General features: G+C 34.3%; 4 protein-coding genes across 23 annotated transcripts; 3 read left to right on the top strand and 1 right to left on the bottom strand.

The window, feature by feature from the left end:
* Positions 1-255: 255 nt before the first annotated feature.
* On the top strand, positions 256-5,580 carry LOC120076663 (protein phosphatase 2C 53-like). Of its 14 annotated transcripts, none has more exons than XM_039030551.2 (6): positions 256-537; positions 829-914; positions 1,288-2,606; positions 2,735-3,052; positions 3,177-3,282; positions 4,880-5,580. In XM_039030551.2, the coding sequence occupies exons 3-6, from the start codon at positions 1,704-1,706 to the stop codon at positions 5,212-5,214; spliced, it is 1,662 nt and encodes a 553-aa protein (XP_038886479.1). In that variant the 5' UTR covers positions 256-537; positions 829-914; positions 1,288-1,703; the 3' UTR covers positions 5,215-5,580. The 14 variants fall into 14 exon arrangements, with proteins under 14 accessions (XP_038886479.1, XP_090166244.1, XP_038886485.1 ...); XM_090310118.1 differs by having other exon boundaries at positions 334-537; positions 853-914; XM_039030557.2 differs by having other exon boundaries at positions 371-537; positions 1,490-2,606.
* A 761-nt stretch (positions 5,581-6,341) lies between these two features.
* LOC150030047 (uncharacterized protein At4g33100-like) lies at positions 6,342-14,737 on the top strand. 5 transcript variants are annotated; one of them, XM_090310126.1, is made up of 4 exons: positions 6,342-6,785; positions 6,886-6,970; positions 7,064-7,174; positions 13,015-14,737. In XM_090310126.1, the coding sequence occupies exons 1-3, from the start codon at positions 6,697-6,699 to the stop codon at positions 7,145-7,147; spliced, it is 258 nt and encodes an 85-aa protein (XP_090166252.1). In that variant the 5' UTR covers positions 6,342-6,696; the 3' UTR covers positions 7,148-7,174; positions 13,015-14,737. The 5 variants fall into 5 exon arrangements, with proteins under 5 accessions (XP_090166252.1, XP_090166253.1, XP_090166250.1 ...); XM_090310127.1 differs by lacking the exon at positions 13,015-14,737 and adding an exon at positions 10,290-10,483; XM_090310124.1 differs by lacking the exon at positions 13,015-14,737 and adding an exon at positions 10,285-10,483.
* On the top strand, positions 13,118-16,823 carry LOC120075368 (protein PLASTID MOVEMENT IMPAIRED 1-RELATED 2-like). The gene is made up of 2 exons (XM_039028693.2): positions 13,118-15,393; positions 15,504-16,823. The coding sequence occupies exons 1-2, from the start codon at positions 13,118-13,120 to the stop codon at positions 16,642-16,644; spliced, it is 3,417 nt and encodes a 1,138-aa protein (XP_038884621.1). The 3' UTR covers positions 16,645-16,823.
* Positions 16,824-16,910: 87 nt separating this feature from the next.
* LOC120075369 (putative WRKY transcription factor 50) lies at positions 16,911-19,028 on the bottom strand. 3 transcript variants are annotated; one of them, XM_039028694.2, is made up of 4 exons: positions 18,917-19,028; positions 17,802-17,995; positions 17,437-17,569; positions 16,911-17,276 (listed from the first exon to the last, which is right to left on the bottom strand). In XM_039028694.2, exons 1-4 carry the CDS (start codon positions 18,934-18,936, stop codon positions 17,156-17,158), a joined length of 468 nt encoding a protein of 155 aa, XP_038884622.1. In that variant the 5' UTR covers positions 18,937-19,028; the 3' UTR covers positions 16,911-17,155. The 3 variants fall into 3 exon arrangements, with proteins under 3 accessions (XP_038884622.1, XP_038884624.1, XP_038884623.1); XM_039028696.2 differs by lacking the exon at positions 18,917-19,028 and adding an exon at positions 18,168-18,556; XM_039028695.2 differs by lacking the exon at positions 18,917-19,028 and having other exon boundaries at positions 17,802-18,160.
* Positions 19,029-22,816: the final 3,788 nt, after the last annotated feature.

The raw sequence follows: 22,816 nt of genomic DNA, 5'->3' as shown, positions 1-22,816 counted from the left end.
AAAAATTAAATTAATAAAAAAATAAGTGGGAGATATTTTTCCGTCGGAACTGAATCATCGTAAATTTTTCATGAGGAATCTCCATCCCAATTATCACGGAGAATTCGTGGGGATGAGGATTGAAATAGGAGGCGGGACATCTTCGCTGCTCCGTAGACATCTCTAGTTAAAAATTATAGAGTTAGTAGTTAATCCTCCTACCTCAATCGAAAAAATAAATATCTTATAACTATGTTGGAAAAAAAAAAAAAAATCCTTCACATAGGCAAGGCAAAATTTTCACATATTTGTGATTTTTAATAAATCGTATTTTATTGGTCGGAATTCATTTTCAGCAATAAATAAAGATAGACATAAAAACGAAGGTGCAAATTGATTTAACTCTTTTTTGTCTTTTATTTATTTATTTTTTAAAAAATTTTGTTCTTCGTCCTTGCCACCGATTGGAAGAAGAACAACAACATTGTAATTAACAAAAGACCCTTTTTGATTGGATTTGAGGATTAGAAGGGGAAGGATTTGGAACATCATGGATTGGTGAGTTTTCAACTACTCGACACGTGTTCTATTCTTTCTTTCTCTCAAACAAATTAAAAAGGTTGTATTTTTTCCCTTTTCTTTTTCAATTACTTTTCCTCGTATTTGCGTACTTCTCTGCTGCTCTGGCAATTTTTATTTGTATTTTTTCCTTTCTGGGTCGTGTAAATTGCTGTTTGTTTAAGTGGTAAGCAACCCATTATTTCTTGTTTCTTCATTTTGATTCTCTGGTTTTTTGTTTTTCTTATTCTTCTCTCCTCTCTCTCTCTCTCTCTACCCCCCTTTTTTAAGCTTTGTGGATTTGTGATGTTGAAGAGGAAAAAGAAGGTGAAGAAGAAGAAAGGGAAGTCTCTACAGTTGACGAGCTGAGAAATTAGGTAGTGAACTCTTCTTTCTACCCTTCTGTTTGTTTAATTTCTTCTTTTTTCTGTTGCTTATTGTTAATATTTGAAAGGGAAAGCATGAGAGGGATAGTGAGATAGAGAGAGGAAGCTGAATTAGATATGAGAGGTTACGAAGGATTGCCTCTGATTTAGGGAAACTCTATCAATTTTGTTAAAAGGGGTTACTATCTTTTCTAGGGTTTTCCTCTGATTCTTGGGATTTCGTCTTTCTGTGTTGTTTCTCGTGATTTTCATAAAAACCCCCTTTTCGTTATGTCTTTCTTGTGCTTAAAGATAAGGAGTTTGGTCTGATTTATAATTTTTTTTTTTTTGGGGGGGGGGGGGGGGGGTTTCTTTTTCTTTCCAGGTTTTTCTGTGCATTTAAAGTTTCTTCTGGTTGATTCCGGCTCGTTGTATTTGTCTGGGGTTGGACAGAAAGGAATTCTAAAGAGGGAAATTGATGGGCCTATCAGATTTCCAAGTTCAAATTTCTCCTTATAATTGGTGGCTTGATCCAGTGTAGTTGACCAGATCTGAATGTTCATTTCATTTTTCCCTCACTTTTTTAGGCCTTCCACGTGTTGCTTCCCCTGACTTGGCTTCCTACTTTGGGTCTTATCAAGTTTCTTACGGATGGAAAATGGTTTGTTCAACCCCAACATTCACATTCCAAGATCATTCTTAATGACAGAAAAAGGCGGTGGATTAGTTGAAATATGACAGGTCTTGTTATTTTAGAGGGGTTAGGGGGTAACTTTTATCATTGCTTAGGTAGAGAATTTGATGGAGGAAATGTCCCCAGCGGTTGTGGTGCCATTTAGGGTAGGTAATTCAGTCTGTGATAACCCCAACATGGCAACCCCCATGGATATCACAAGACTTAAGCTAATGGCAGATACTGCTGGTTTGTTATCTGATTCTGTGACTAAGGCTTCTGATGACCTGACTGAAGTAGGTTCTGATGATTGTAAGAGTTCTAATGGGGAGGAAGAGGTTGGTATTACTACAGTTTCGGTTACGAATGACAAGTGCGAAGGAGTTCCATTGTCAGTTGTGTTATCTCAAAATAATAGCAGTTGGGTTGCGGAAAATGAGTCGATATCCCATGGAAGTGAGGAAGATGATTCTTTATCTTTAGAGGGCGATCACATTTATGATAGCTCTTGTTCGCATTCAGTGATTAGTGAGAATAGCAGTATTTGTGGTGATGATTTTTTAGGTTCTGAGGTATCTTCTTTTGAAGCATTTGATTCCATCAGCAATGCAAAGGACATTAGCAGCGTTGAGATTGCAGCTAAAGCCAATATTGAAGAGACTAATGTCGAAAGTCTTGACACTCAGATTGCGAGTTCTTCTTCTGCAGCAGCTAGCCTTGAAGAAGATGTTGGAGATGGGCTAGGCACTGAAGCATGTAATAACATGGTTCTTCAGCTTCCTCTTGAGAAAAGGGCAAGCGAACCAGTCGGTCGAAGTGTTTTTGAGGTAGATTGTGTTCCCCTTTGGGGATTTACGTCGGTCTGTGGAAGAAGACCCGAGATGGAAGATGCAGTGGCAACTGTACCGAGGTTTTCGGAACTTCCAGTCCAAATGCTTGTTGGTGACCGAGTTCTTGATGGCTCAAACAAGGCTATAGCTCACCAAACCGTTCATTTTTTTGGGGTTTATGATGGTCACGGTGGATCTCAGGTATGCGTACAAATTCCATTGGTCAGGTGAATGCGTTTCTTGTTTAAATTCCTCCTACCGTTCCATCATATGCAAGTCTTCTAACCATGCATACTGTTGTTTTAACTCAAATCTCTTAATATATATAGGTCGCAAATTTTTGTCGTGAACGTATGCATTTGGCTTTATCTGAGGAGATAGAATTGGCTAAGCAAGATATAGCTGTTGGCAATATGAAGGATAATTGCCAAGAGCTATGGAGAAAGGCATTCACCAAATGTTTTCTAAAAGTTGATGCTGAAATTGGAGGGGGAACTGGTGTTGAGCCTGTTGCGCCAGAAACTGTAGGCTCCACTGCTGTTGTTGCAATTATCTGTGCCTCTCACATTATTGTTGCAAACTGTGGAGACTCAAGAGCAGTTCTTTGTCGTGGGAAGGAGCCAATGGCATTGTCTGTGGATCATAAAGTACGTTCATGTTTGACGTTTCATTAGTGAACTTTCCATATTCTTGTGTTGTATTTTTCGTTTCTTCACCTTTGATTCCAATCCACTAATCTTCATGTGTTATAAATTCGTTGCTGTCTCCCAGCCAAACAGAGAAGATGAATATGAAAGGATTGAGGCCGCGGGAGGAAAGGTCATACAGTGGAACGGGCACCGTGTTTTTGGTGTTCTTGCAATGTCGAGATCCATTGGTATGTTTTGTCCTACACAAATTTTTAAGTCCAGTTTGCTAGTCATTTCAAATGATATGATGTCTCCGACAATCTCTTACTGCTTTGCCAAAGTAGTCTATAGTTGTAAATAAGCATACCCAGGGGACGTAAAGGAGAGTGTTCCAATGGTTCCAAGTCAAAGCATCTTTCCCATCAGACTTTTTATTGTTCGTCAAGATTCTAGGCTTGGCATTCTTGAGATGAGTCCACTAATTTATCACAAGTGGATGCCACTTTGGAGTTCCATTTCTTATTAAAGCGTGGAATATTGTATGTGGTGCTGTTCTGACAGTTTTTACTCTTATTAACCAAATAGTTTAGATTTCTAGTGAGTGAGGTGATAGATATGATTGGATATTGGGGCAGAATTTGTCATACTTTTTTATCTTTGTGCTTTTTGTAACCGTGCTTCTGAAGCCTTGCAACAGATCCTTTGTCTTAATCAAGCCTATGTCACTCCTCACCTCCTTTGGATTCTACATCTACTTTTCTCTTTTTCTTCTTATTTTCTTTAAAAATTTTGACTATCAGAATTCAGAAGCCATAGCCTTACGCTGTAGGAGAGATTTCATCCACCCAAGGCCATCGTTGGGGATATAGAAGGGCTTTAAGTTGTTAAGGTCTCTCTCGATAGCTTCTCTTGTTCACTTCAAGCCGTTGGTGTAATGACCCGTCAGCCCTTCAGAAATAAAAACATAAAAAAAGAAATGGTTGTGGGAACCGACGGTGACGTAGGTAACCGGGCCGATGCAGCCGGTTACCGGGAACTGCAAGGTCGTAAGGTTCCCAGGAAATGACGTTCCCTTTGTAAAGTTGACCTTTTGATAACTTATTAGAGTTGGCATGAAATGGATCATGAAAGAAGACGTATCTGATGAATGAATGATTCAATCCCCTCCCACGAAATCATATTGTCTTCCTCTTCAAATCAAGAGATACTTTTGGTTCCGTCGTGCGTGTAACAATTTAGTTGACATGTTGCATCAAAATGAGTTTGCCACTATGTTGTATTTTTATTATTCAAGATACAAACCATATCAAAATGAGCTGCTTAGACATCTCACGTGGTTGTGTGGTGCTGCTCATCTGCGTGGCTTGGCTTCTAGTTTCAATCATGTTCCTCCTCTCCCAGGTTTTAATCGTGTTCCGCTCATCTGTGCTGTGTTATGATGCATCATAAGAATTTGAACTTCTGAAATGTTAGGTTGTTCTGTGTGAAGTTTATCGACAAACAGTAGAATTAAGTGCATTATGTGGACATAATTCTGTTTATGTTGGCAGTCGTTTTCTGTTGATATGGAGGTCAATCTCCAATCACTTCAGTTACTTGAGGTTGAGTGGGAGAAACTTGGTTGCTGTTTGAGTTTGACCTGAAACAGCATACAAAAGGGAGCTGAAGTAAAAGCGAATATGAAAAATTGATTACTTGATGTTTTTATTTTTTTATTTTTTTTTACATGAATATAACTGTAGGAGACTGTGTTTTGTTAATGATGCCATGGTTTTGAATTTTGAAAGCACTGAGGTTGGATTCATATCATATAATTTATTCAAGTGCATCTCATGTGGATTGCAGGTGATAGATACTTGAAACCATGGATCATCCCAGAGCCAGAAGTGATGTTCCTCCCTCGGGCGAAAGACGACGAATGCCTCGTTCTAGCGAGTGATGGTTTATGGGATGTGATGACAAATGAAGAGGTATGCGACTTGGCTCGAAGACGAATCCTACTCTGGCACAAGAAGAATGGCGTCAGTTTGCCTTCTGAGAGGGGGCTGGGGATCGATCCTGCAGCCCAAGCAGCCGCAGAATACCTCTCAAACCGAGCTCTTCAAAAGGGCAGCAAAGACAACATCACAGTAATCGTGATCGATTTGAAAGCTCAAAGGAAGTTCAAGACAAAATCATAACGAAATCATTCTTCCTCTTTTTAGTTGTACTTGTACCATATTATTGTTATGATTTATGAGACAAGGAAACACGATGATATTAATGTTCGCCCGACTATTTTTCTTCGGGGCATTATGATATTAATGATATGAATGTGAAGGAAGTATGCAGCATTCTAGAATCTCCATGGCACTAAGAGCATTTGTTATAAGCTCTTCAGTCCTGATGAGTTCTGGCAATGTAAATGACTGCTGCAGCAATGTGATAGAATAGGTGAAACAAACTGGGAAACCCTTCCACTTTTATGCACTATTTTCTTTGTATCAATTCGTACTCTTGGTGCTTATTATAAAGAATTAGCAGAAATTGAGGCTTTTCTTTTGTTATCTCCTCCTCTTGTATATATATTTTCTTATATAAACATCACATACTTGCCTAGGCTTTTGAGGTTGTTCTTTTCTGAATCTTTCCCCTTCCCAATTTCTAAATAATCATACATGCATCTCCTAGCTTCAACTTCATTTGGGTACTTGTATATATTTTTTCAAATTACTTAAAACACATAATTACACTTCATTCTCACCATACTATAGCATTTTATTTGACAAACATGTTTGATTTGTTTAAATTGATAATCAAATCTTAAAATAATATTTGTTGAATTCTAACTGTTGTATATGGGACATCGAATGATGACTTATGAAATAGTAATTAGTGGCTTATTCACTAGACTATACTTAAATTGATGAATCAAGAAATAATTTGTGTTTCTTTACCTAATATAATTAAAAAAAAATGACTAGTGAAGCTAAATTCAATACAACCATTATAATATATTATTTATAATTAACAAAATTTATCCAAAATATGAATCAAAGATGAAAAATTGGAGAAAATTGCACATCTGACTTATCTTAGAGGCCCAAATGAAAAATACCAACTTTTTTTTTTATAAAAATAATGAACCTTTTGGTGATGTCATAAATGAGTGATGTTACAAATTTGCCATTTCTTCATTTCCTTCTTCTACACTATCAACACGAAACCACACACCAACTTTGGTCGTGAGAGAGAAGAACAACTTTGACTAACTTCGACAAAATTAGAATGCAAGAGAATAAGAGTGCGAGAATGTGAGAACGAGAGAGGAGAACGATCTGTAAGTGAAGAAAGGAAGAGATAGAAGAAATAGAACCAGAGTGAGACAAACTTTTTCGCGTGGACGAGTTTGTTATGATAACTTTACTCGAATTTGTTGTCAAAAAAGAGTAAAAAATACCTCATTTTAAAAAAACACAATGACGAATTTAATTTTTCTCCCAAAATTTGGTTATGGTACAAAACCCACGAAAAAGTAAGCGTTGAAATGAAATGGGTATGGTATAAAGGCACGAGCACAAGAAGCGATTCCGTTGGCCGAGAAAATTCCAAGAGCCGACGCGTCGTTCAGGCTGCTGCTGCTTCGCCGACGGCCATTTGATGGAGTGGTAGTATCTCAATCTATGGGCATCAAGAAAGAGAGCAAAAGCTCCGCTTCTGCAACATCGCGGTGTGCTGATCTCAGGGCTGCGTATCACAATTGTTTCAATCGGTTCGTTTCCATTTTCATTCATTCCCTAAACCTCTCTTAAACCCTAATTCCTTCGGACCCCTAGGCGTTGTTCTACCGATTTCCGGTTTCTAATTTGCAGATGGTACTCAGAGAAGTTTGTAAAAGGTCATTGGGATGAAGAACCCTGCGACTCCGAGTGGCAGAAATACAGAGCTTGCCTCTCGGTATGTCTTTGAACTAACTTTGATTACTACTAGGTCTTGTAAATCTCATCATTCGTTCTTTTGTGGTGATCTGATATATACTCCAATTGACAGGAGCATTTGGTTGATAAGAAGTTGAAGCGTTTCTTGGAAGAGGAAACACTGGTTCATTCCTCCATGAAAGCTGATGGGAGTTAAGAATCAAGATAGGCTTCCTTGTTGATGGTATGCTTGAATTCATTGATTCCTGCAATTACACACACATTTATCTAATTTGTGGCTTTTACGAACTTGAAAACCATGTCTAATTGTAATTCGCCATTCTTAGAATCAGCATACCTGCACCCTTTTGACTTCACCGCTATTAGAACAAATGGAGCGTTTTGCTAATTGAGATTTAAACTATTTGAAGAACCTCTGAACTTTAGTTACTTGATAGAAATTCAACTAGATCAGCTTATGAAGATGACTTATTAATTGAAAAGTTTCTCGAGGACCAGGAAGTTCCTCCTCCATCTGCCTTTTAGCGAGAAATGTCGTTTTTTGTGGTTTATTGTAGGATGCTTGAGGGAGAGGAACAAGGGGGTCTTTAGAGGTTTAGAAAAGGACCCTAGTGAGTCAGCTCTTTAATGAGGTTTCATGTTTCTTTTTGGGCTAAGTTATTCTTAAATTTTTTTTTGTGTAATTATTCCTTAGGTAACATCTCAGTTAGTTGAAAATCCCTTTTTTAGAGAGTGTGCTTTTGTGGGCTTGCTTTTCTGGATGCCCTTGTATTTTTTCAGTCTTTCTCAAGGAGAGTTGTTGATTCTATTAAAAAAAAAAAAAAAAAGGTTTCTGTGTTCTAATAGTGGGGTTCTTCTCTCTGTAGAACTCACTCAAAAGAGCCATTGTTACAGAACCACAGAATTTATTAGAAACTTATTAGTTTTAGTATCTGTAGTAGTTCTGTTCTATTCAAGCTGAACTTCCTTCTCTGTTCAAGCAAATTGCACATAATTAGCTGTTAATATCTGCTGTATGATCCTTCTTTTGATGAGACTTCTATTGGGTAATCTGATAACAACATGAGAATGTGCCATAGTGGAGCATCATGCTCCTAGTGAGCTGCATTCATCTCCACTGTTTTAGAGTCAATATAAAGAGTATAACTTGAGGATTATTGGTGGTGCAATCGCATTTAAGGTGCATTCTTTGTGTTATCTGATCTGAGACCATCCATGCGTTGATTGGTATTTAGAAACTTTTCCTACCATTGAAAGGAAAAATCTAGCCTTCGTTCAAGAGTATCTTTTTCCTTTTTCTGAAGATCATTTATGCTTTTTATAGACTGATATGCCCATCCTCTTTTTGAACATTTCATTTTTTTGAGTGAGATACCGAGCTTTCGTTGAACAAAATGAAAAAATATACAAAGGCATAAAGCAAATCCCCATAAAAAGGGAGACCCTAAAATCTCATAAAGGGACTTCAATCCAACGAAATCAAGATAAAATCATAACCAGGAAGACATTAAACCTTGCCACCCCAAGCCCCACAACTCTCTAAAATTCTTGTTGTTTCTCTTTGAGCATCTCATGAATTAGTTTCTTCTCAATAGTTACTTGGAAATGTAACATTCGATAACTCAATCAGTATATCTTAACTATGTTACAAGATAGGTATAGAGTCATTACATTGAATTTTGATACTCCAGTCCTATTATGTTTGACTTTGAAGTTGGAAAGCTTCAATTTTTTACGTATTATGCATTTTAATGTTATCTAAGAAGGTAGAGCAATGTTCAAAATATTTCTAAATTTATAGTTCTTTCTTTGATATAGTGTTAGCCTAGCCACCTGATGAAATTCAATTTTATTTTGTTTTTGGGCAAAATCTTCTACAAAATAATAAAAAAAAAGAAAATGATTTTGTAATATTGATTGATGAACGGTCGCTTTTGTGCCTTTACTTAGACTTATTAGACTACCTTTTTTGTTCTAAAAGCATATATAAAAAAAAAAAAATCAAGAACAACTTGCAAACAATTCTCAACTTTGAACACAAGTATACTTAAATCTATTCAACATTGTCATTCATGCATATCTATCTGATATTTTGTTTGAACGGATTTTGAATCTTACACTTCCATTCATAGTTCTATGCTTATTTCTTTGGGTAAAAAGATCTGAATTAAGGCCACATCCACTCAAGGAAACATAATAAATTATTGGTAATCCGAAAAGTGGGTCTCATTCAATTATATTTAGTATTGTTTATTTGTGTTTACTGACATATTGACTCATTGAGCCCACTTCCAAATTTGTAATAAAGAAATGCAAATTAATTGACGAGTGGTGGGTGTTCAGTCCAATTGCATTTGAAAATTATCTTGATATTGATATTGTTATTGTTACCATTATAGTTATTGTTATTGTTACTGATACAACATGTGAATTATGAATTTATTGTTATTGTTACTGATACAACATGTGAATTATGAATTTATTGTTATTGTTACTGATACAACATGTGAATTATGAATTTATTGTTATTGTTACTGATACAACATGTGAATTATGAATTTGTCACATTTATTATTATCATTACTATTTGAGACTCTAAATGGTAATGATAATGGTAACAATAACAGGAAATGTAATAAATTCATGATTCTAAGTAAACGTGATAAAAAAAAAAAATTCAATTATATCTGTGATTGTGGTTCATCATGATTAATCTATTGATAGATTCCTATTACAATTATACTAATTTTCATTACGAATTAGTAAACGGGACCAAATTTATTCAACATCAACAAACTTCAAAACCTCTCAACACTTTAGGAAAAAAAAAACCTCTAACCTAAAATTGGAAGGTCTTGGTGTTATTAATCTCTAATTGGTTTCTAATAAAAAAAGGTGGTAGATTATTATATATATATATATACACAATGTCATTGTCTATAAGGGAAAGATCGACTTCTATCATTGAGCGATAGACTCCTATGACTATTCAGTAATAGAAGTTTATAGCAGTCTATTAATGACATTTTGTTATATTTAAAAATAAATAAATTCATTTTTCTTTATTTGAAAACAACCCTATTTTAAAATCTTTTATTCAATAGACCATTCATAAGATAGGTAAAAATACCATACTTCATTTTAGAAGTTATATTATTTTTCAATACAATTTCCATATAGGAAAAAAGAAAAAGAAAAAAAACCTTTCGAGACTTCCTTACGGGGGTAGTCGCAATCTCTCTCGAAGGCAATTTTTTTTTAATCAATATTTTTCAATAATCATTTTCTTGCAATTTTTTTTTTTTTTTTTTGACAAAGGTATCATAATTAAAGTGTAGGGATCAAATCTCGGACCTCGGGGTGGATAGTACGAGCACTATACCAGCCTAAGTTAGGATCATTTTCTTGCCTTTTAAAATCGATAAACTTGCCCCTTCATGGATGGCTATGGATTAATTGGCCTTTCATTGTTGTTTCATGAAAATAAGTCTCATTAATATAAATATAATTGACTTTTCATTCTTAAAGTTAATATGATTGGATCGCTGACTCTCTCATTCAATTTCTTCTGAATTAATTAAATCTCTCAAATTCAACCTTCTAATTGATCTTCCATTAATTTATGTTCCATTAATCTTTTAATCAAATGAATATTAACATCACATATGTATTAAAGTACTCTCTTAGTCTGTGTGTTTTAGTTATATTAACATTTTGGCCATGGTAGTACTTTTCAAGACACAACCATTAAATCCTCCACACCTACAAGGTTTTTACTAAACGAGAAAAAAGAAGAAAAAAAGTGCTCGACACTAAAAAGGTTTTTGTGATTGAATAACACAAATGATCAACGCCCTTGATCATTTTATTTTAGGAAATGTCCCTTTTTTGTTTTGTTTTGTTTTGAAAAAAGGTGATACTAAAATGTTATAAATGACAAAACCTAATAAAAATTGTTAAACCCCATATGTCCCATTGATTTTTCTCAATTTGTGAGAAGGGAAAAAAAAAAAAAAAAGAGAAAAAGAGGAAAAAGAGGAAAAAGAAAAAAAAAAGAAAAAGAAAAAAAAGAGGTTAAACTTGGCCTTGTCGGTGATATCGACGATATTTTTGATATATTGCTGATATTTCAGCGATTCACAATTAAAACGATGTTATCCATTGATTTCCTATCGATACCTTGATTTTGGCGATATTTTGCAATTTTTTCATCCTCACTCCTAATGTGTTTTCTCTAAAATTATCTAATCTGACATTTTAGCTTTGGAATTTTAACCATTTTTTTAGTATTAAATATTTTGGTCTCAAAATTGTATGAGAATTATGATAATCATTATTGATTGTCATTATTTTTTTTCATACAAACAATTTATTTTCTCAATTATTTTAATAAAAGTTTTTCAATTTTTTAAAATAAAAAGTGCAACGCATGCCTTCCTATAAATATATATTTTTGGAAGGAATGCTTTCCCATATTTGACTTTTGGTTTTAACTTGAACAAAGAAATCACATAATCTAATTTTTAATATAAAATTTGTGATAAAATAAAATTAGTATACCCAAACATCAATTCGAATATAGTTTAATACATGAAAAGAAGACGCATTCAATTCTCTCAACATATATAATTAAAATTATTAGTTTTGTGATTGACTTCAAAATGAGGAAAAAAAATGGTCGAAAAAGGTTAAAAAAAAAAGGGAAAGTTTACTTTGTTTTCAGATGTTTTGAATTTAGTTTCTATTTGATTTTTAGATTTCAAAATATTACAATTTTACATTAAATTTCATCATTAAATTTCAAGATTTACACTTTTAATTTTAATTTTGTACTAAATATTCACTTTAATTTTAATATCTATTAATTAATTTAAAAGGATTAAAAGAAGGATCGTTTTTAAATATAGGAAAATGAATCAAAATTTTTATCAATATAACAAAATTTCGAAATAGATAGAGATAGACTGTGATATTTTGCTATTATTTGTAAATATTTTAAACAGTTTTGTCATTTAAAATAATTTTCTTTAAAAGAATTATAATTAATTAAATTTCATTGTTTTTCATCATTACTAAAATGGAATTTATAATTTCACTTCATAATTATTTTTTATTGATTAAATAAACATTAACAAACTTAAAATGATTATTTAAAAAAAAATCAAAGTTAAAAGTATAAATTTCGAAATTTAGAAATTAAATTAAATAAAATGAATATTCAATCCTGAAAAGACGTATTTAGTAAAAAAATCAAGGTTAAAAGTGAGTGTCAAACTTAGAAACTAATAGTCAAATGTATAGGAAAAACGTTTTTTTTTTTTTTTTTAAAATGAAAAAAAAAAAAAACAAAAACAGACATTTATGTAAAGCTTGAAACTTTAGGATGGAAGGTAGGCGGGGTTGTTGGTTAGATTTCATTTCCACAATCAAGAGCCACGCGGGTTCTTCTTCTCTTTCACCCATTTGATCTTCCCGATCTGCCAATCCAACGATTCAGCTTTCAATTCTGTGAACCCCTTTTGCGGATTCGGCTGAATTCACTCGCACTGTAAATGAAATCCTAAATCGAATATTCAATTTTTAAATTTCTTACCATTCCAAGTTCCCGTCTGGCACATAAGACAAGGTATTAATATCTTTCACGCTTTTCCTCTGAAAAAATATGTACTATCCACCGGGAAAGAATATGCTCCATTCCCAGATTGATTTTGGGCTCAGTGCTTGATTATTTTTCGCCTTCCCTCTTCCCGTTTTGAGCGATTAATCTATTACTCTATCTACTTCTTTTGGGTTGCGACAGTTTACTTTCTCTTTTTTCGTGGAGAAGCTGCCCAAATTATTGAATTTTGGTACTGTTTCATTCTCTTTCTTGCTTATTTGGATTGGGGTTGCTAGATTATGTTGTTTTCTGTTTGTTTTTCTATTGAACTTATGGATTTGATTGTGATTTCTGATAAAGGGGAATGGTGTTTGATCATGGGGTTTTCTTATTGTTGATGATGATATTGAATTCCTTTTTACTTTCTTTATGTTCCCCTTTCTTTTTTTGTGTTGTGGATTCAGTGGCTTACCAGAGTTACTGGGAACCCTTTTATTTGTGGAGGTTTTTATGATGAGATTATTGAAACAAGTAGCAGATTGTGGGGTGAGGGGATTCTGATGAAAAATGAAGTCTGAGAATGGTGATGGGTTAGGGGAATCTGATGGGGGAAGGTTGCTTGAGGAAATTGAGGCAATAAGTAAAGCTTTGTACTTGCACAAGGGCCACACAAACTCAATTTTTTGTCCACCTGATGGACGGTCAGGATCCCACTTGGCTGAATCAAGATCAAGATTCAACCAGCGATATCATAAGGATGGGGAATCATTGGTGGATGAAACTGAAAGAAGGTCATCATCTACATGGAACTGGAAGAAATCTTTGAAAGCTCTTACCCATATTCGGCATCGAAAGTTCAACTGTGTATTCTATCTCAAGGTTCATTCCATAGAAGGTTTGCCTTCAAGTTTCAATGGTTATAGTTTAAGTGTGCATTGGAAAAGGAAGGATGAGGTTTTGCAAACTCGTCCGTCTAAGGTTTTCCAAGGCATGGCGGAATTTGACGAGACTTTGATTCACAAATGTGTGATATATGGTGGGAAAAGTTTGGCTAATCACTCGGCGAAATATGACCCTAAGCTTTACTTGATCTATGTTTCTATGCTTGGAGCACCACAGCTTGATTTTGGCAAGCATTGGGTTGACCTCACAAGGATTTTACCTCTTACCTTGGAGGAGCTTGAGGGGGATAAATGTTCTGGGAATTGGTCGACCAGCTTTCGACTTGCAGGCAACGCGAGAGGTGCTAGCCTGAATGTCAGTTTCAGTTTTTTAGTAACTAAGGATGATCCAATGAAATTGAGCGGTCCTGAAAATGTTGTCCAACTCCTGAAGTTATTGCACCATAAGTCAAGGCTTTCTAACCATGATGCACACCTTAATTCTACTAATTTTAACGGGCTCCCAAATCCAGATGGAAATAATTCACATAATCTAGAATATGGATCTATTACCTCTACTCAGATTTTCAAAACAGGAATTTTCGACGAACTAAATCCAAACGTGGAGCTCTCTGAGTCGATTAACCTTTTGTATAGTAAGATGGATGAGGCAGGCCAGCATAAGTCAGAGCATTCAGGTTCTGAGTTGGCTGAGCAGCTCGAATTAAAATCTAATGAGGAACACAAGTCTGATGAAGTAATTGGTGGAGGTAATTATGACTCTGGTGAGTTTTCCATTATTGAATGTGGGATAGAATTAGCTGGGACAGAAGATAGCTTGGATAAAGTTGATCAGACTACTGAGGGCTCCAAAGAAGAAACTATTTCTTTGGATGATGAGATCATAAAAGACGACAAAGTTGCCATTGAGATTAAGTCAAGCATCGTGTTGAAGGATGCAGTTTGCGATATTCATGTAGATGATACTACAGGGGATGACTTCGAATATGAAGAGAATAACCTAACACTAAAGGTGGAAGAAGTTGCTTCAGATGAGTTGAGTTCAGATTCTGATCTCAAGTGGACCTCACGGTCGGTGGAGACTGATTCTCCATTAGCTGTTGGCGAGCTTGTCGAATGTGAAAACGTTATGGATGCCAAGGAGAATTGTGCTAGAAAATCTCTTAGCCTAGACGACTCTTATGAATCAGTGGCCAGTGATTTCCTAAAGATGCTGGGGTTGGAGCATGGTTCTGCGAGGTTTTCAGATCCTGATATATTGTCTCCTAGAGAGCGTTTATTGAGAGAATTTGAGGAGGAATCCCTAATTTTTGGCAATCCATTATTGGATTGTTCAGCTACAGAAGAGTGGCAGGATTTTGGAGGTGTTGATATGGAGTTTGCTTCTGAAAATCAAGATGAGGATTTTGATTTTTCTTCCATTTATGTTGCTGAAGAAGTACAAGAGGAGGGGCATCAGTCCTTGAGAAATAGAAGGAACGCCAAAATTCTTGAGGACTTGGAGACGGAACATTTAATGAGAGAATGGGGCTTAAACGAGAGAGATTTTGAGCACTCTCCACATTATAGTTCAAGTGGATTTGGGAGCCCTATTGAGTTGCCCCTAGAAGAAGAGCCACCAAAGTTATGTTTACTTGGAGAAGGTTTCGGTGCATTTCTTAAGATGAACGGTGGCGGATTTTTGCGGTCCATGAGTCCTTGGCTCTCTCAGAACACTAGCATTGGACAGAGTTTAGTCATTCAATGTTCTGAACCAGTTGTTCTACCTGCTGAATTGGGTCATGATATTATGGAGATAGCACAGAATTTAGCATTAGCAGGAACTGAAAACCTTTCGACACTGGCTAAAAAGTTGATGCCATTGGACAATATAACCGGGAAAACTCTCCAGCAAATGGTATCGGAATGTTCTCCCAGCAGTAGCACAACATTGCTTGAGAGGTCAGCAATTGCAATATAGATTTAATTTTTAAACTTTTGAATTGTAATTCGTGAGTTTTTCATTATCTCAAATCCTGCCAAATTCCTGACTCATCTTCTTTCTGTCACAGAGAGCCTATGATCGAGAATAATGTATTGTGTAGTTCGGTTTCATGCTGTGAAAGGAAAGACCTCGAAGGATTACCATCTTGTAAAAAAGATAGTAGTCTTCAGTCTCTTATGAATTCCGAGATGCATCAAGACCTTGTGTCACCTGATGATCTAGCATGTCTGGCAATGGAAAAGATGGAAACCCTCTTAATAGAAGGATTAAGAATACAATCTGGCTTGACAAATGATGAGACACCAGCACGGATCAGTGCCCGCCCTTTTCATTGTTTGCCAGCCCGTGGACGGAGGCATTCCAATTCGGACAGTTCTTGTAGATTGGAAGGATTAAAGGAACTGCAGTTTATGGATCGCCCCAATACAGCAGGTGATGTTGTTGGGTTGATGGAACTTTCAATAACATTGGAGCACTGGTTAAGTCTTGACGCTGGTAACATTAATGACGATGATAAAAATGGTCAGCACATTATGAAGACTCTTGTGGCTCATGGTGCTAACTATGCAGATATAATTGAAAGACTATCGAAAGATATAAACTCTGGGATATCCAGCAATGAGCTGGGATTGTTTGGGAACAAGCTTGTGGTGGCTCTGATGGTGCAACTTAGAGATCACTTACGTGATTACGAACCAGTTGGCGGCCCGATGATGTGTGTAATGGAGGTTGAGAGGTTTTTTATCAACACAGCTCGTGACACAGCCAGTGAAATGAGCAGTGCCAACAATGGGAATGAGCCATTGCAAGCACAAGAAGACAGTCATGAAACTAACCATAGCCAGCAGAAAGCAGATGGACACTTCGTTCGTGCATTTAAAATCTCTGCTATTCATCTTTTGGGTGTAAACTCTGTGCCTAATAAGATGCAATTCTGGGGAACCACGATGCAGCAGCAATCGGGATCCCGGTGGTTGCTTTCGAGTGGAATGGGTAGAAACTTCAAGCTCCCATTATCCAAATCGAAAGCAATCGTTCAATTTTCGTCACTCGGTACCAAAGCTCCGGCCGGCGATATCTTGTGGAGCATTTCCTCTGATATACACGAGGGAATGATTTCTAAGTCATTGGCTTCGAGTTCACATAAAAGAAACCCAGATATTGTGATCTTGAACCAAAGTATTAATCTACATATACGTTGTAGTTGATCGATCGCTTGACCTTGTATTATAAATCAGAGTTTCCCAATGGTATTTTCCTTTTGTTTTATTTGTAAAGGAATTTGTCAAATCAAAAGTTTTCAGTGTCTTCAAAAGATTACTTTGTTGTATATTGACTTATTCCAGAGCCATTTGTTTGTATATCTATGCATTTTTAGGTTAACAAATTTTCTATACCATGTTCTTTAATCTCGACCACGTAACTTCGAGTTTGATTCCTACCTATGGGCTACGATGAAAGGATTTCATTCAGCTATTCAATCTGTATCAATATGTATTCGATAAAAAAATCTGTCATCAATATATATGTAACAGTGAATATGATGCTGTTTGGTTTGGGGCCTCTACCCCCCACAGAACTCCAGACCAGACAACATCAACCTATTGAAGCTAGAACTTCTACCCAACATTGATTTTCATACTCTGTTTCAATTTCTCCACAGTAAATCCACATTTTCTCATTAAACATTAGAAGATTTGATGTAAAAATAAACAAATATCAAGAACTTTCATGAGTATGAACACCCTCGTATGTCGTTATCACGTACTTCGGATCCTCACGATCTCTTTCCACTCTTTTCTTCACCGGACAGCCTTCGACGGAGCATTTGTAGTAGTTCCTGCATTTCATTGATGGTTAAGCCAATTCAGATTAACAACTTGCACAAACCCACTTATTTTCATTGGGTTTCTGGATCATATTTTCTTAGTGTTCACGTTATCTTAGGACAGAATTGAATGTTCAATTAAGGACACTACTAGTCTTTTTTATTTTCTTACCTTGGATTTGGGCTGTTCTTCACCTTCTTCTTCCCATATTTCCTCCACTTGAAACCATCATCAAGAATCTCGACTTCTGATTTTGTCTTGAATGCAAATCTTTCTCCAACTTCCCTCTCTCTCCCACTGTCTCCTACAAACACCATTCAAGATCATAATTGAGACCACAACCTCTCATTGGTGATTCCATTAAGTTTTTGACAAGTAGAAAGAGAAATGCGAAAAGGGGAGAGAAAAAAAGAGATATTAGGGACTCTCCTTCCAGAAAAATAAGATTTTTAATGGTGGTTAGTAGGAAGATTCCTCCTAATCAATTCAGAATACGAAAGCTAAAATCTAAAATGTAATAAGAGTTATGTGCTTACTGTTGCTAGGCTCTCCTTGGTGAATGGTGTTCCCAACAAACTCATCAACCTCTCCCTCTTGATAAACCGGGTACATCACCGAGTCGGCCAGAGACGAAGAGGTTTCATTCAGCCACCCATCGAACATCCAGTTTGTAAACTCAAACCCCGGCTTCTCGAAAAGATCGCTCTCCGACATAGTGAGGTGCTGGTTACTATTGTAAGACATTTGGAAACGGAGAAACAAAAACAAAGTGACACTTTTGCTTTTGAAACTGAATTCAAAATTTTCAGATATTAAAAAAAAAAAAAAAAAATTGTTGTGGTATAATAGAGAATAGCAAAAATATGGAGTGAGTTTAGGTTGACAGGCAGCTTCCCACTGACCTTCCTCCAAACTTAGGAAGCTTCAAAGCTAATGCTTAATATAATGAAAGATGAAGAGCTTCAAAGTGTAGAATATGAAGTTTGTGGGGTATGCCATAACAGATGACTCTGAGTAGACTTTTGCAACTAAATATATGTCCATTTCACTTCAACATTATTATTCTCCCTAAAACCCAACCCCTTCCATGGGCAATCGATATTGATTCAATTCAATCTACGACTAAATCAATGCGTACGAAAAATTCGTCTCGACCATTTTACCTTTTTGACGAAAATATATGTATTAACTAATTGAACCTAATCAAATTGGCGTGCTATTTAAGAGATATAATTTGCATAGGAAATGGTAATTGAATAATTTGTTGGAGCGAATTGTGGCATAATGCGACATCATTTGAGTTGTACATATAATTCAATATATATACCACAAGATTTGACATGTTTGAATTCTAGTGGTATTTGGGAATGACTTTTCAAATATTCTAAAATTTTATTTTTTGAGTGCTTAAAAAGTTATTTTGAAGGGATGTTCAATTTGTTTGTAGTTCAAAGCTTATAAAAGAAAAATACGTATAGCGTGTTTGATAGAGTTTTCAAACAGTAGAAGTTTTTATTCTGGTCTTTAAAAGAAACCATTCCACAAAAGTGGTTTGTCTAGATTAGGAAGAATCTAACTCAAACCAAAAGAACTTGGACATGAAAACCCAATAAGAAGATTGTGTGGAAATGTTTATGAACAAGAAGCCAACCTTATTTGTATTCCAATCATGCAATTGTGTGGAAATGTGAAACCCTGCCATTTTAAATTTAGACCATACAATTTCAATAAGAAGGGAAGAGAACATGTATTTTTTGGTCCTCTTATTTACAAATGGGTTCTTCTTGGGCACATATATAGTTGAAAATTGGAAAATTTTGAATGAGAACATCATTTTCTAAATTTTTGGTAAACATATATCTTTCTTTAAAAGTTATAAAACAAATAAAGTATGTTAGAAAGGAAAAAAAAACCCTAACTTTAGTGTTTTTAAGCTTATATTAATTAGTTTTAGCATATGTTTATTTTATTAGTCCCACAATGCATATGAAATTTACATTTTTATTTTAGTACATAGATTTTTTTAATAAAAAAGGATTCTAATTAATTTCGTAATTTTTACCTTGTTTAAATAGTTATAACTATTTAAGAGAAAGAAAAAAAAAATAATAATTTGCAAAAATTTAAAGGACAAAAGACGTGATTGTCTATTCAAACATGATTGCACTGGTAGATCATGATGTTTCATATATATGGTCTAGATCACGTCCATGGATGAAAGTATATGTCATTTCATCACGTAACCACTTCGATCCAAATAGTTGTAATGAAGAAAATGATATCATTTTTCATTCAAACATATCTCTCCACCATTATATTGTGATGTTTTATATCTATGGTCTAGATCACACCCATACACGAAAGAATGTACTATTTTGTTGTGTAAACACTTTGACTTGAATAATTGTAGCGAGATAAAAAGGATATACATGATTCTGCATATATCCTCTGTTAGATCGTTATGTTTCATATTTATGGTCTAGATCACACTCGTACATGAAAATATACACTATTTCGCCGTTTAACCACTTTGATCTTAATGGTTGTAACAAGGAAAAGAATAGGCCAATATCCAAACATATTTTGGTGGTATATGATACAAGTTATTTCGTAAGGTTAAAGGTTCAATTCTCTATCTTACAACAGTATAAAACTAAACAATAATTATTGGAAATATTATAGGGAATTCTGAACCTATGAGAAAGACCAAGAGATGAAAATAAAGCTCGAGGATAAAGAGAAAATTGTCTCATCTCAAATGAATCCACCGAGACATGACTGTTAGTGAGTGGATGAGAAAATTGGGCCATTTGGCTGAAAAAGCCCCTGCCCAATTTTTGGAGCTTGCCCTTTGCAAGCCCACAACTAGAGTCAATTGGACCATTCAATCCAAAAGGCATACCTTGACCTTGTAGGTTCGAGGGTGAGACTAGCCAGCCTCAACTGGTTTTCCCTCCACTCAAACTTTATCCAACCTTCTCGAGTCCTATTCATAAAGGGATTGAGGAAACTCGAGGTTTAGTCCCACTATGTATAGAATACGATAGCTTCATATTAAATTCATCTTCTTTCCTAAAAACTTGCCCCGATCCTTGTGGTGAAAACTAATTTAAGTATTGAGTGTCTGTGGTAAACACTACACTGATTTGTTATTTTGATTATTTTGCAAGTGATCCCTCCCTCAACTTTAATTTACAAATTTACCGTCATAGTACGTGAAAATCAGTTGAATTTTATTGGCTAATTTTACTATCAACGATATGTGTTATCATTAATATTTTGTGAAAGAGGTAGAGCAAAGAAGGAATGAGAACCTCTCTCTTAGGTGGTTTTAGGTCTAACAATTATATTGAAGTGTTAAGATTTTAAGGCTTTCTTTCTAATTTATCATCTCTCAAAAAGATTCATATATAGAAGATGGTAAAATCTTGCCATCCCTACTAATATTATTATCATTATTAGTTTAAGAAACCCCACACATCCTGTGGTTGATCCCTTCTTCCTTAGTTCAAGGGGGTGAGGATTATTTGAAGGAAAATAAGGGGCATTATAGACCTTCAACTTAAAGTCTTGATATATTTTTTTTATCAAGTTCATTAACATGGGAATGGATATATATTTTGCTAGGTTAAACTAATCATATACCAATCCCATGAAATTTTTGTTGGGAGTCATCTTTCAAATGAGAGTCTTTTATTCACCACAATAAAGTAAAAGTAAAATGGTAAGTAGCTAGATTATATATCGCACAAATAGTCCGCCACATTTCAATCATAAAAAATTGCGAAGCTATAAGACTAATAACAAGAGAGTCATTAACGGGAGGCGGGCGAGATGGAATAGAAGGAGATACCGACGAGGGAAATGAATTAAGTGTCGGTGATATTTGTCTTGAATTATTTGGTAGAGTTGTTCAACTACCTTTGTATTGTCTTTTCGATGTACTTATTGAGATGTGTTTTAATATTGAAAATAAGGTAATTAAAAAAAAAAAAACAAGAGAGTCATATAAAATATAAAATGCATTACAATAATTATTATACATTTCATTATGAAGTATAATTTAAGAATAATATTCTTATTTAAATTCGAAATTCACTTCATCCAAATTAAAAAAAGAAAGGAAAAAAGATAAGAAAAAGAAAAGTCATGGTCAACTGGAGAAGAGGCCCCACCATTCAAAAGTTCGTCCAATTGTTTGAGGAGATCAGTTTGTTTTTTTAATTTGGTTTGAAAAATTAAAAAAAGAAAAAAAAATAAAAAAAAGAAAAAAATCCTCCACCAGCGAACTTACGTCATTTGCTAACGTAATCTGCCACGTCGGCTCCGAAAGATGCACAACAAAAGTCAATGGCAAAACCGCCGGCCCAAAGGCATGGTTGACCAAAACCAATAATAACCCGCCGTACAGCGGCTATCGCGGCGGCGTTCTGCCCTCGCTGTCCCTCGAGGCTCCATTGCAAATGCAATACGTTGATTATGGTGCTAATTCCGTTTTGTTAAAACCGTTAAATTATAAATTTAGCCAGGACCCTTTCCCCCAAAAGAAAAAAATTAATATTGTGATTTTTAATGGGATAATTAAACGGAGTTTTTTAAGGTAATTATTTTAAAGATAAAATTACTAAAAATATTTTTAAATATAATAAAATATTACTGTCTATATTATTATGATAGATAAACACTGAGAAATCAATTGATTGGAGGGTTTTCTGTATGATAATTGATACAAACATACAAAATTCATATTTGTTTTCCAGGTTTCAAAACTTTGACTGGAAAATCCAGACATCCTCATTTTCTATACACAAAAATTTCATTTTCCTTCCAAAATTGTGGATCTTTTTTTTCATCTATTATCTTTTTATATATAATTTCATTTTAAATATAGTTAATTATTTAATTAATTAACATTAATTTAAACAAAATTAATATAAATATTTATTTTAATAAATCAATAATAATCTATTAAAATATTTACCTACTTATTTTTACAATAAAAATTTATTAAATGTATGAACTACTTTTTTACATAAACAATTAATTAATTAGCTAACAATATCTTCAATATATTTAATCAGTAAACTAGGATGAGTTAAATTTATTTAGTATAAACATTTATTTTCGATAATAATAATTGATCACTTTTTTTTAATCAAGCAATTATTTTTCGAGGTTAATTCAATTTGATCTTTCATTATAAACATATAAAACTCTTTTTGTATTACTTATTAATATTCTTTATTAATATATCATATATATCATATATTGTTTATTAAAATATATTTTATTATATTATTTAATTAAAACTAAAATTACTATTGTCGAACCTAATTAATTATAAAAATGATTAAATTTTAGATTATAATTAAATTGATGTTCATTTAATATATTAATTGATTAATTTTTAGATTATAAATTACTTAATTTTCAAATATTTAAAACTAAAATAATTATTTATTCTTAATTATTTAACTTTTATCAATATATTGAATAATATTTATTTTAATTAATCAATCTACTACAATTATATAAGATTGTCATACATAAT

Source organism: Benincasa hispida, unplaced genomic scaffold, assembly GCF_027475165.1.
Source record: "Benincasa hispida cultivar pf3 unplaced genomic scaffold, pf3_genome.v1.1 HicScf662, whole genome shotgun sequence".
Taxonomy (NCBI): domain Eukaryota; kingdom Viridiplantae; phylum Streptophyta; class Magnoliopsida; order Cucurbitales; family Cucurbitaceae; genus Benincasa; species Benincasa hispida.
Note: the sequence above shows the minus strand (reverse complement) of the source record. Positions and strands in the feature narration are given on the sequence as shown.

Coding starts and splice junctions, on each gene's coding strand:
- LOC120076663 (XM_039030551.2), top strand. CDS start 1,704: ATGGAGGAAATGTCCCCAGCGGTTGTGGTGCCATTTAGGGTAGGTAAT. Junction 2,607..2,734: donor ATGGTCACGGTGGATCTCAG/GTATGCGTACAA, acceptor TAATATATATAG/GTCGCAAATTTTTGTCGTGA. Junction 3,053..3,176: donor CATTGTCTGTGGATCATAAA/GTACGTTCATGT, acceptor GCTGTCTCCCAG/CCAAACAGAGAAGATGAATA.
- LOC150030047 (XM_090310126.1), top strand. CDS start 6,697: ATGGGCATCAAGAAAGAGAGCAAAAGCTCCGCTTCTGCAACATCGCGG. Junction 6,786..6,885: donor TATCACAATTGTTTCAATCG/GTTCGTTTCCAT, acceptor TCTAATTTGCAG/ATGGTACTCAGAGAAGTTTG. Junction 6,971..7,063: donor AATACAGAGCTTGCCTCTCG/GTATGTCTTTGA, acceptor TCCAATTGACAG/GAGCATTTGGTTGATAAGAA.
- LOC120075368 (XM_039028693.2), top strand. CDS start 13,118: ATGAAGTCTGAGAATGGTGATGGGTTAGGGGAATCTGATGGGGGAAGG. Junction 15,394..15,503: donor AGCACAACATTGCTTGAGAG/GTCAGCAATTGC, acceptor TTTCTGTCACAG/AGAGCCTATGATCGAGAATA.
- LOC120075369 (XM_039028694.2), bottom strand. CDS start 18,936: ATGATTGGAATACAAATAAG. Junction 17,996..18,916: donor ATGATTGGAATACAAATAAG/GTTGGCTTCTTG, acceptor GTCTTACAATAG/TAACCAGCACCTCACTATGT. Junction 17,570..17,801: donor CCAAGGAGAGCCTAGCAACA/GTAAGCACATAA, acceptor TGGTGTTTGTAG/GAGACAGTGGGAGAGAGAGG.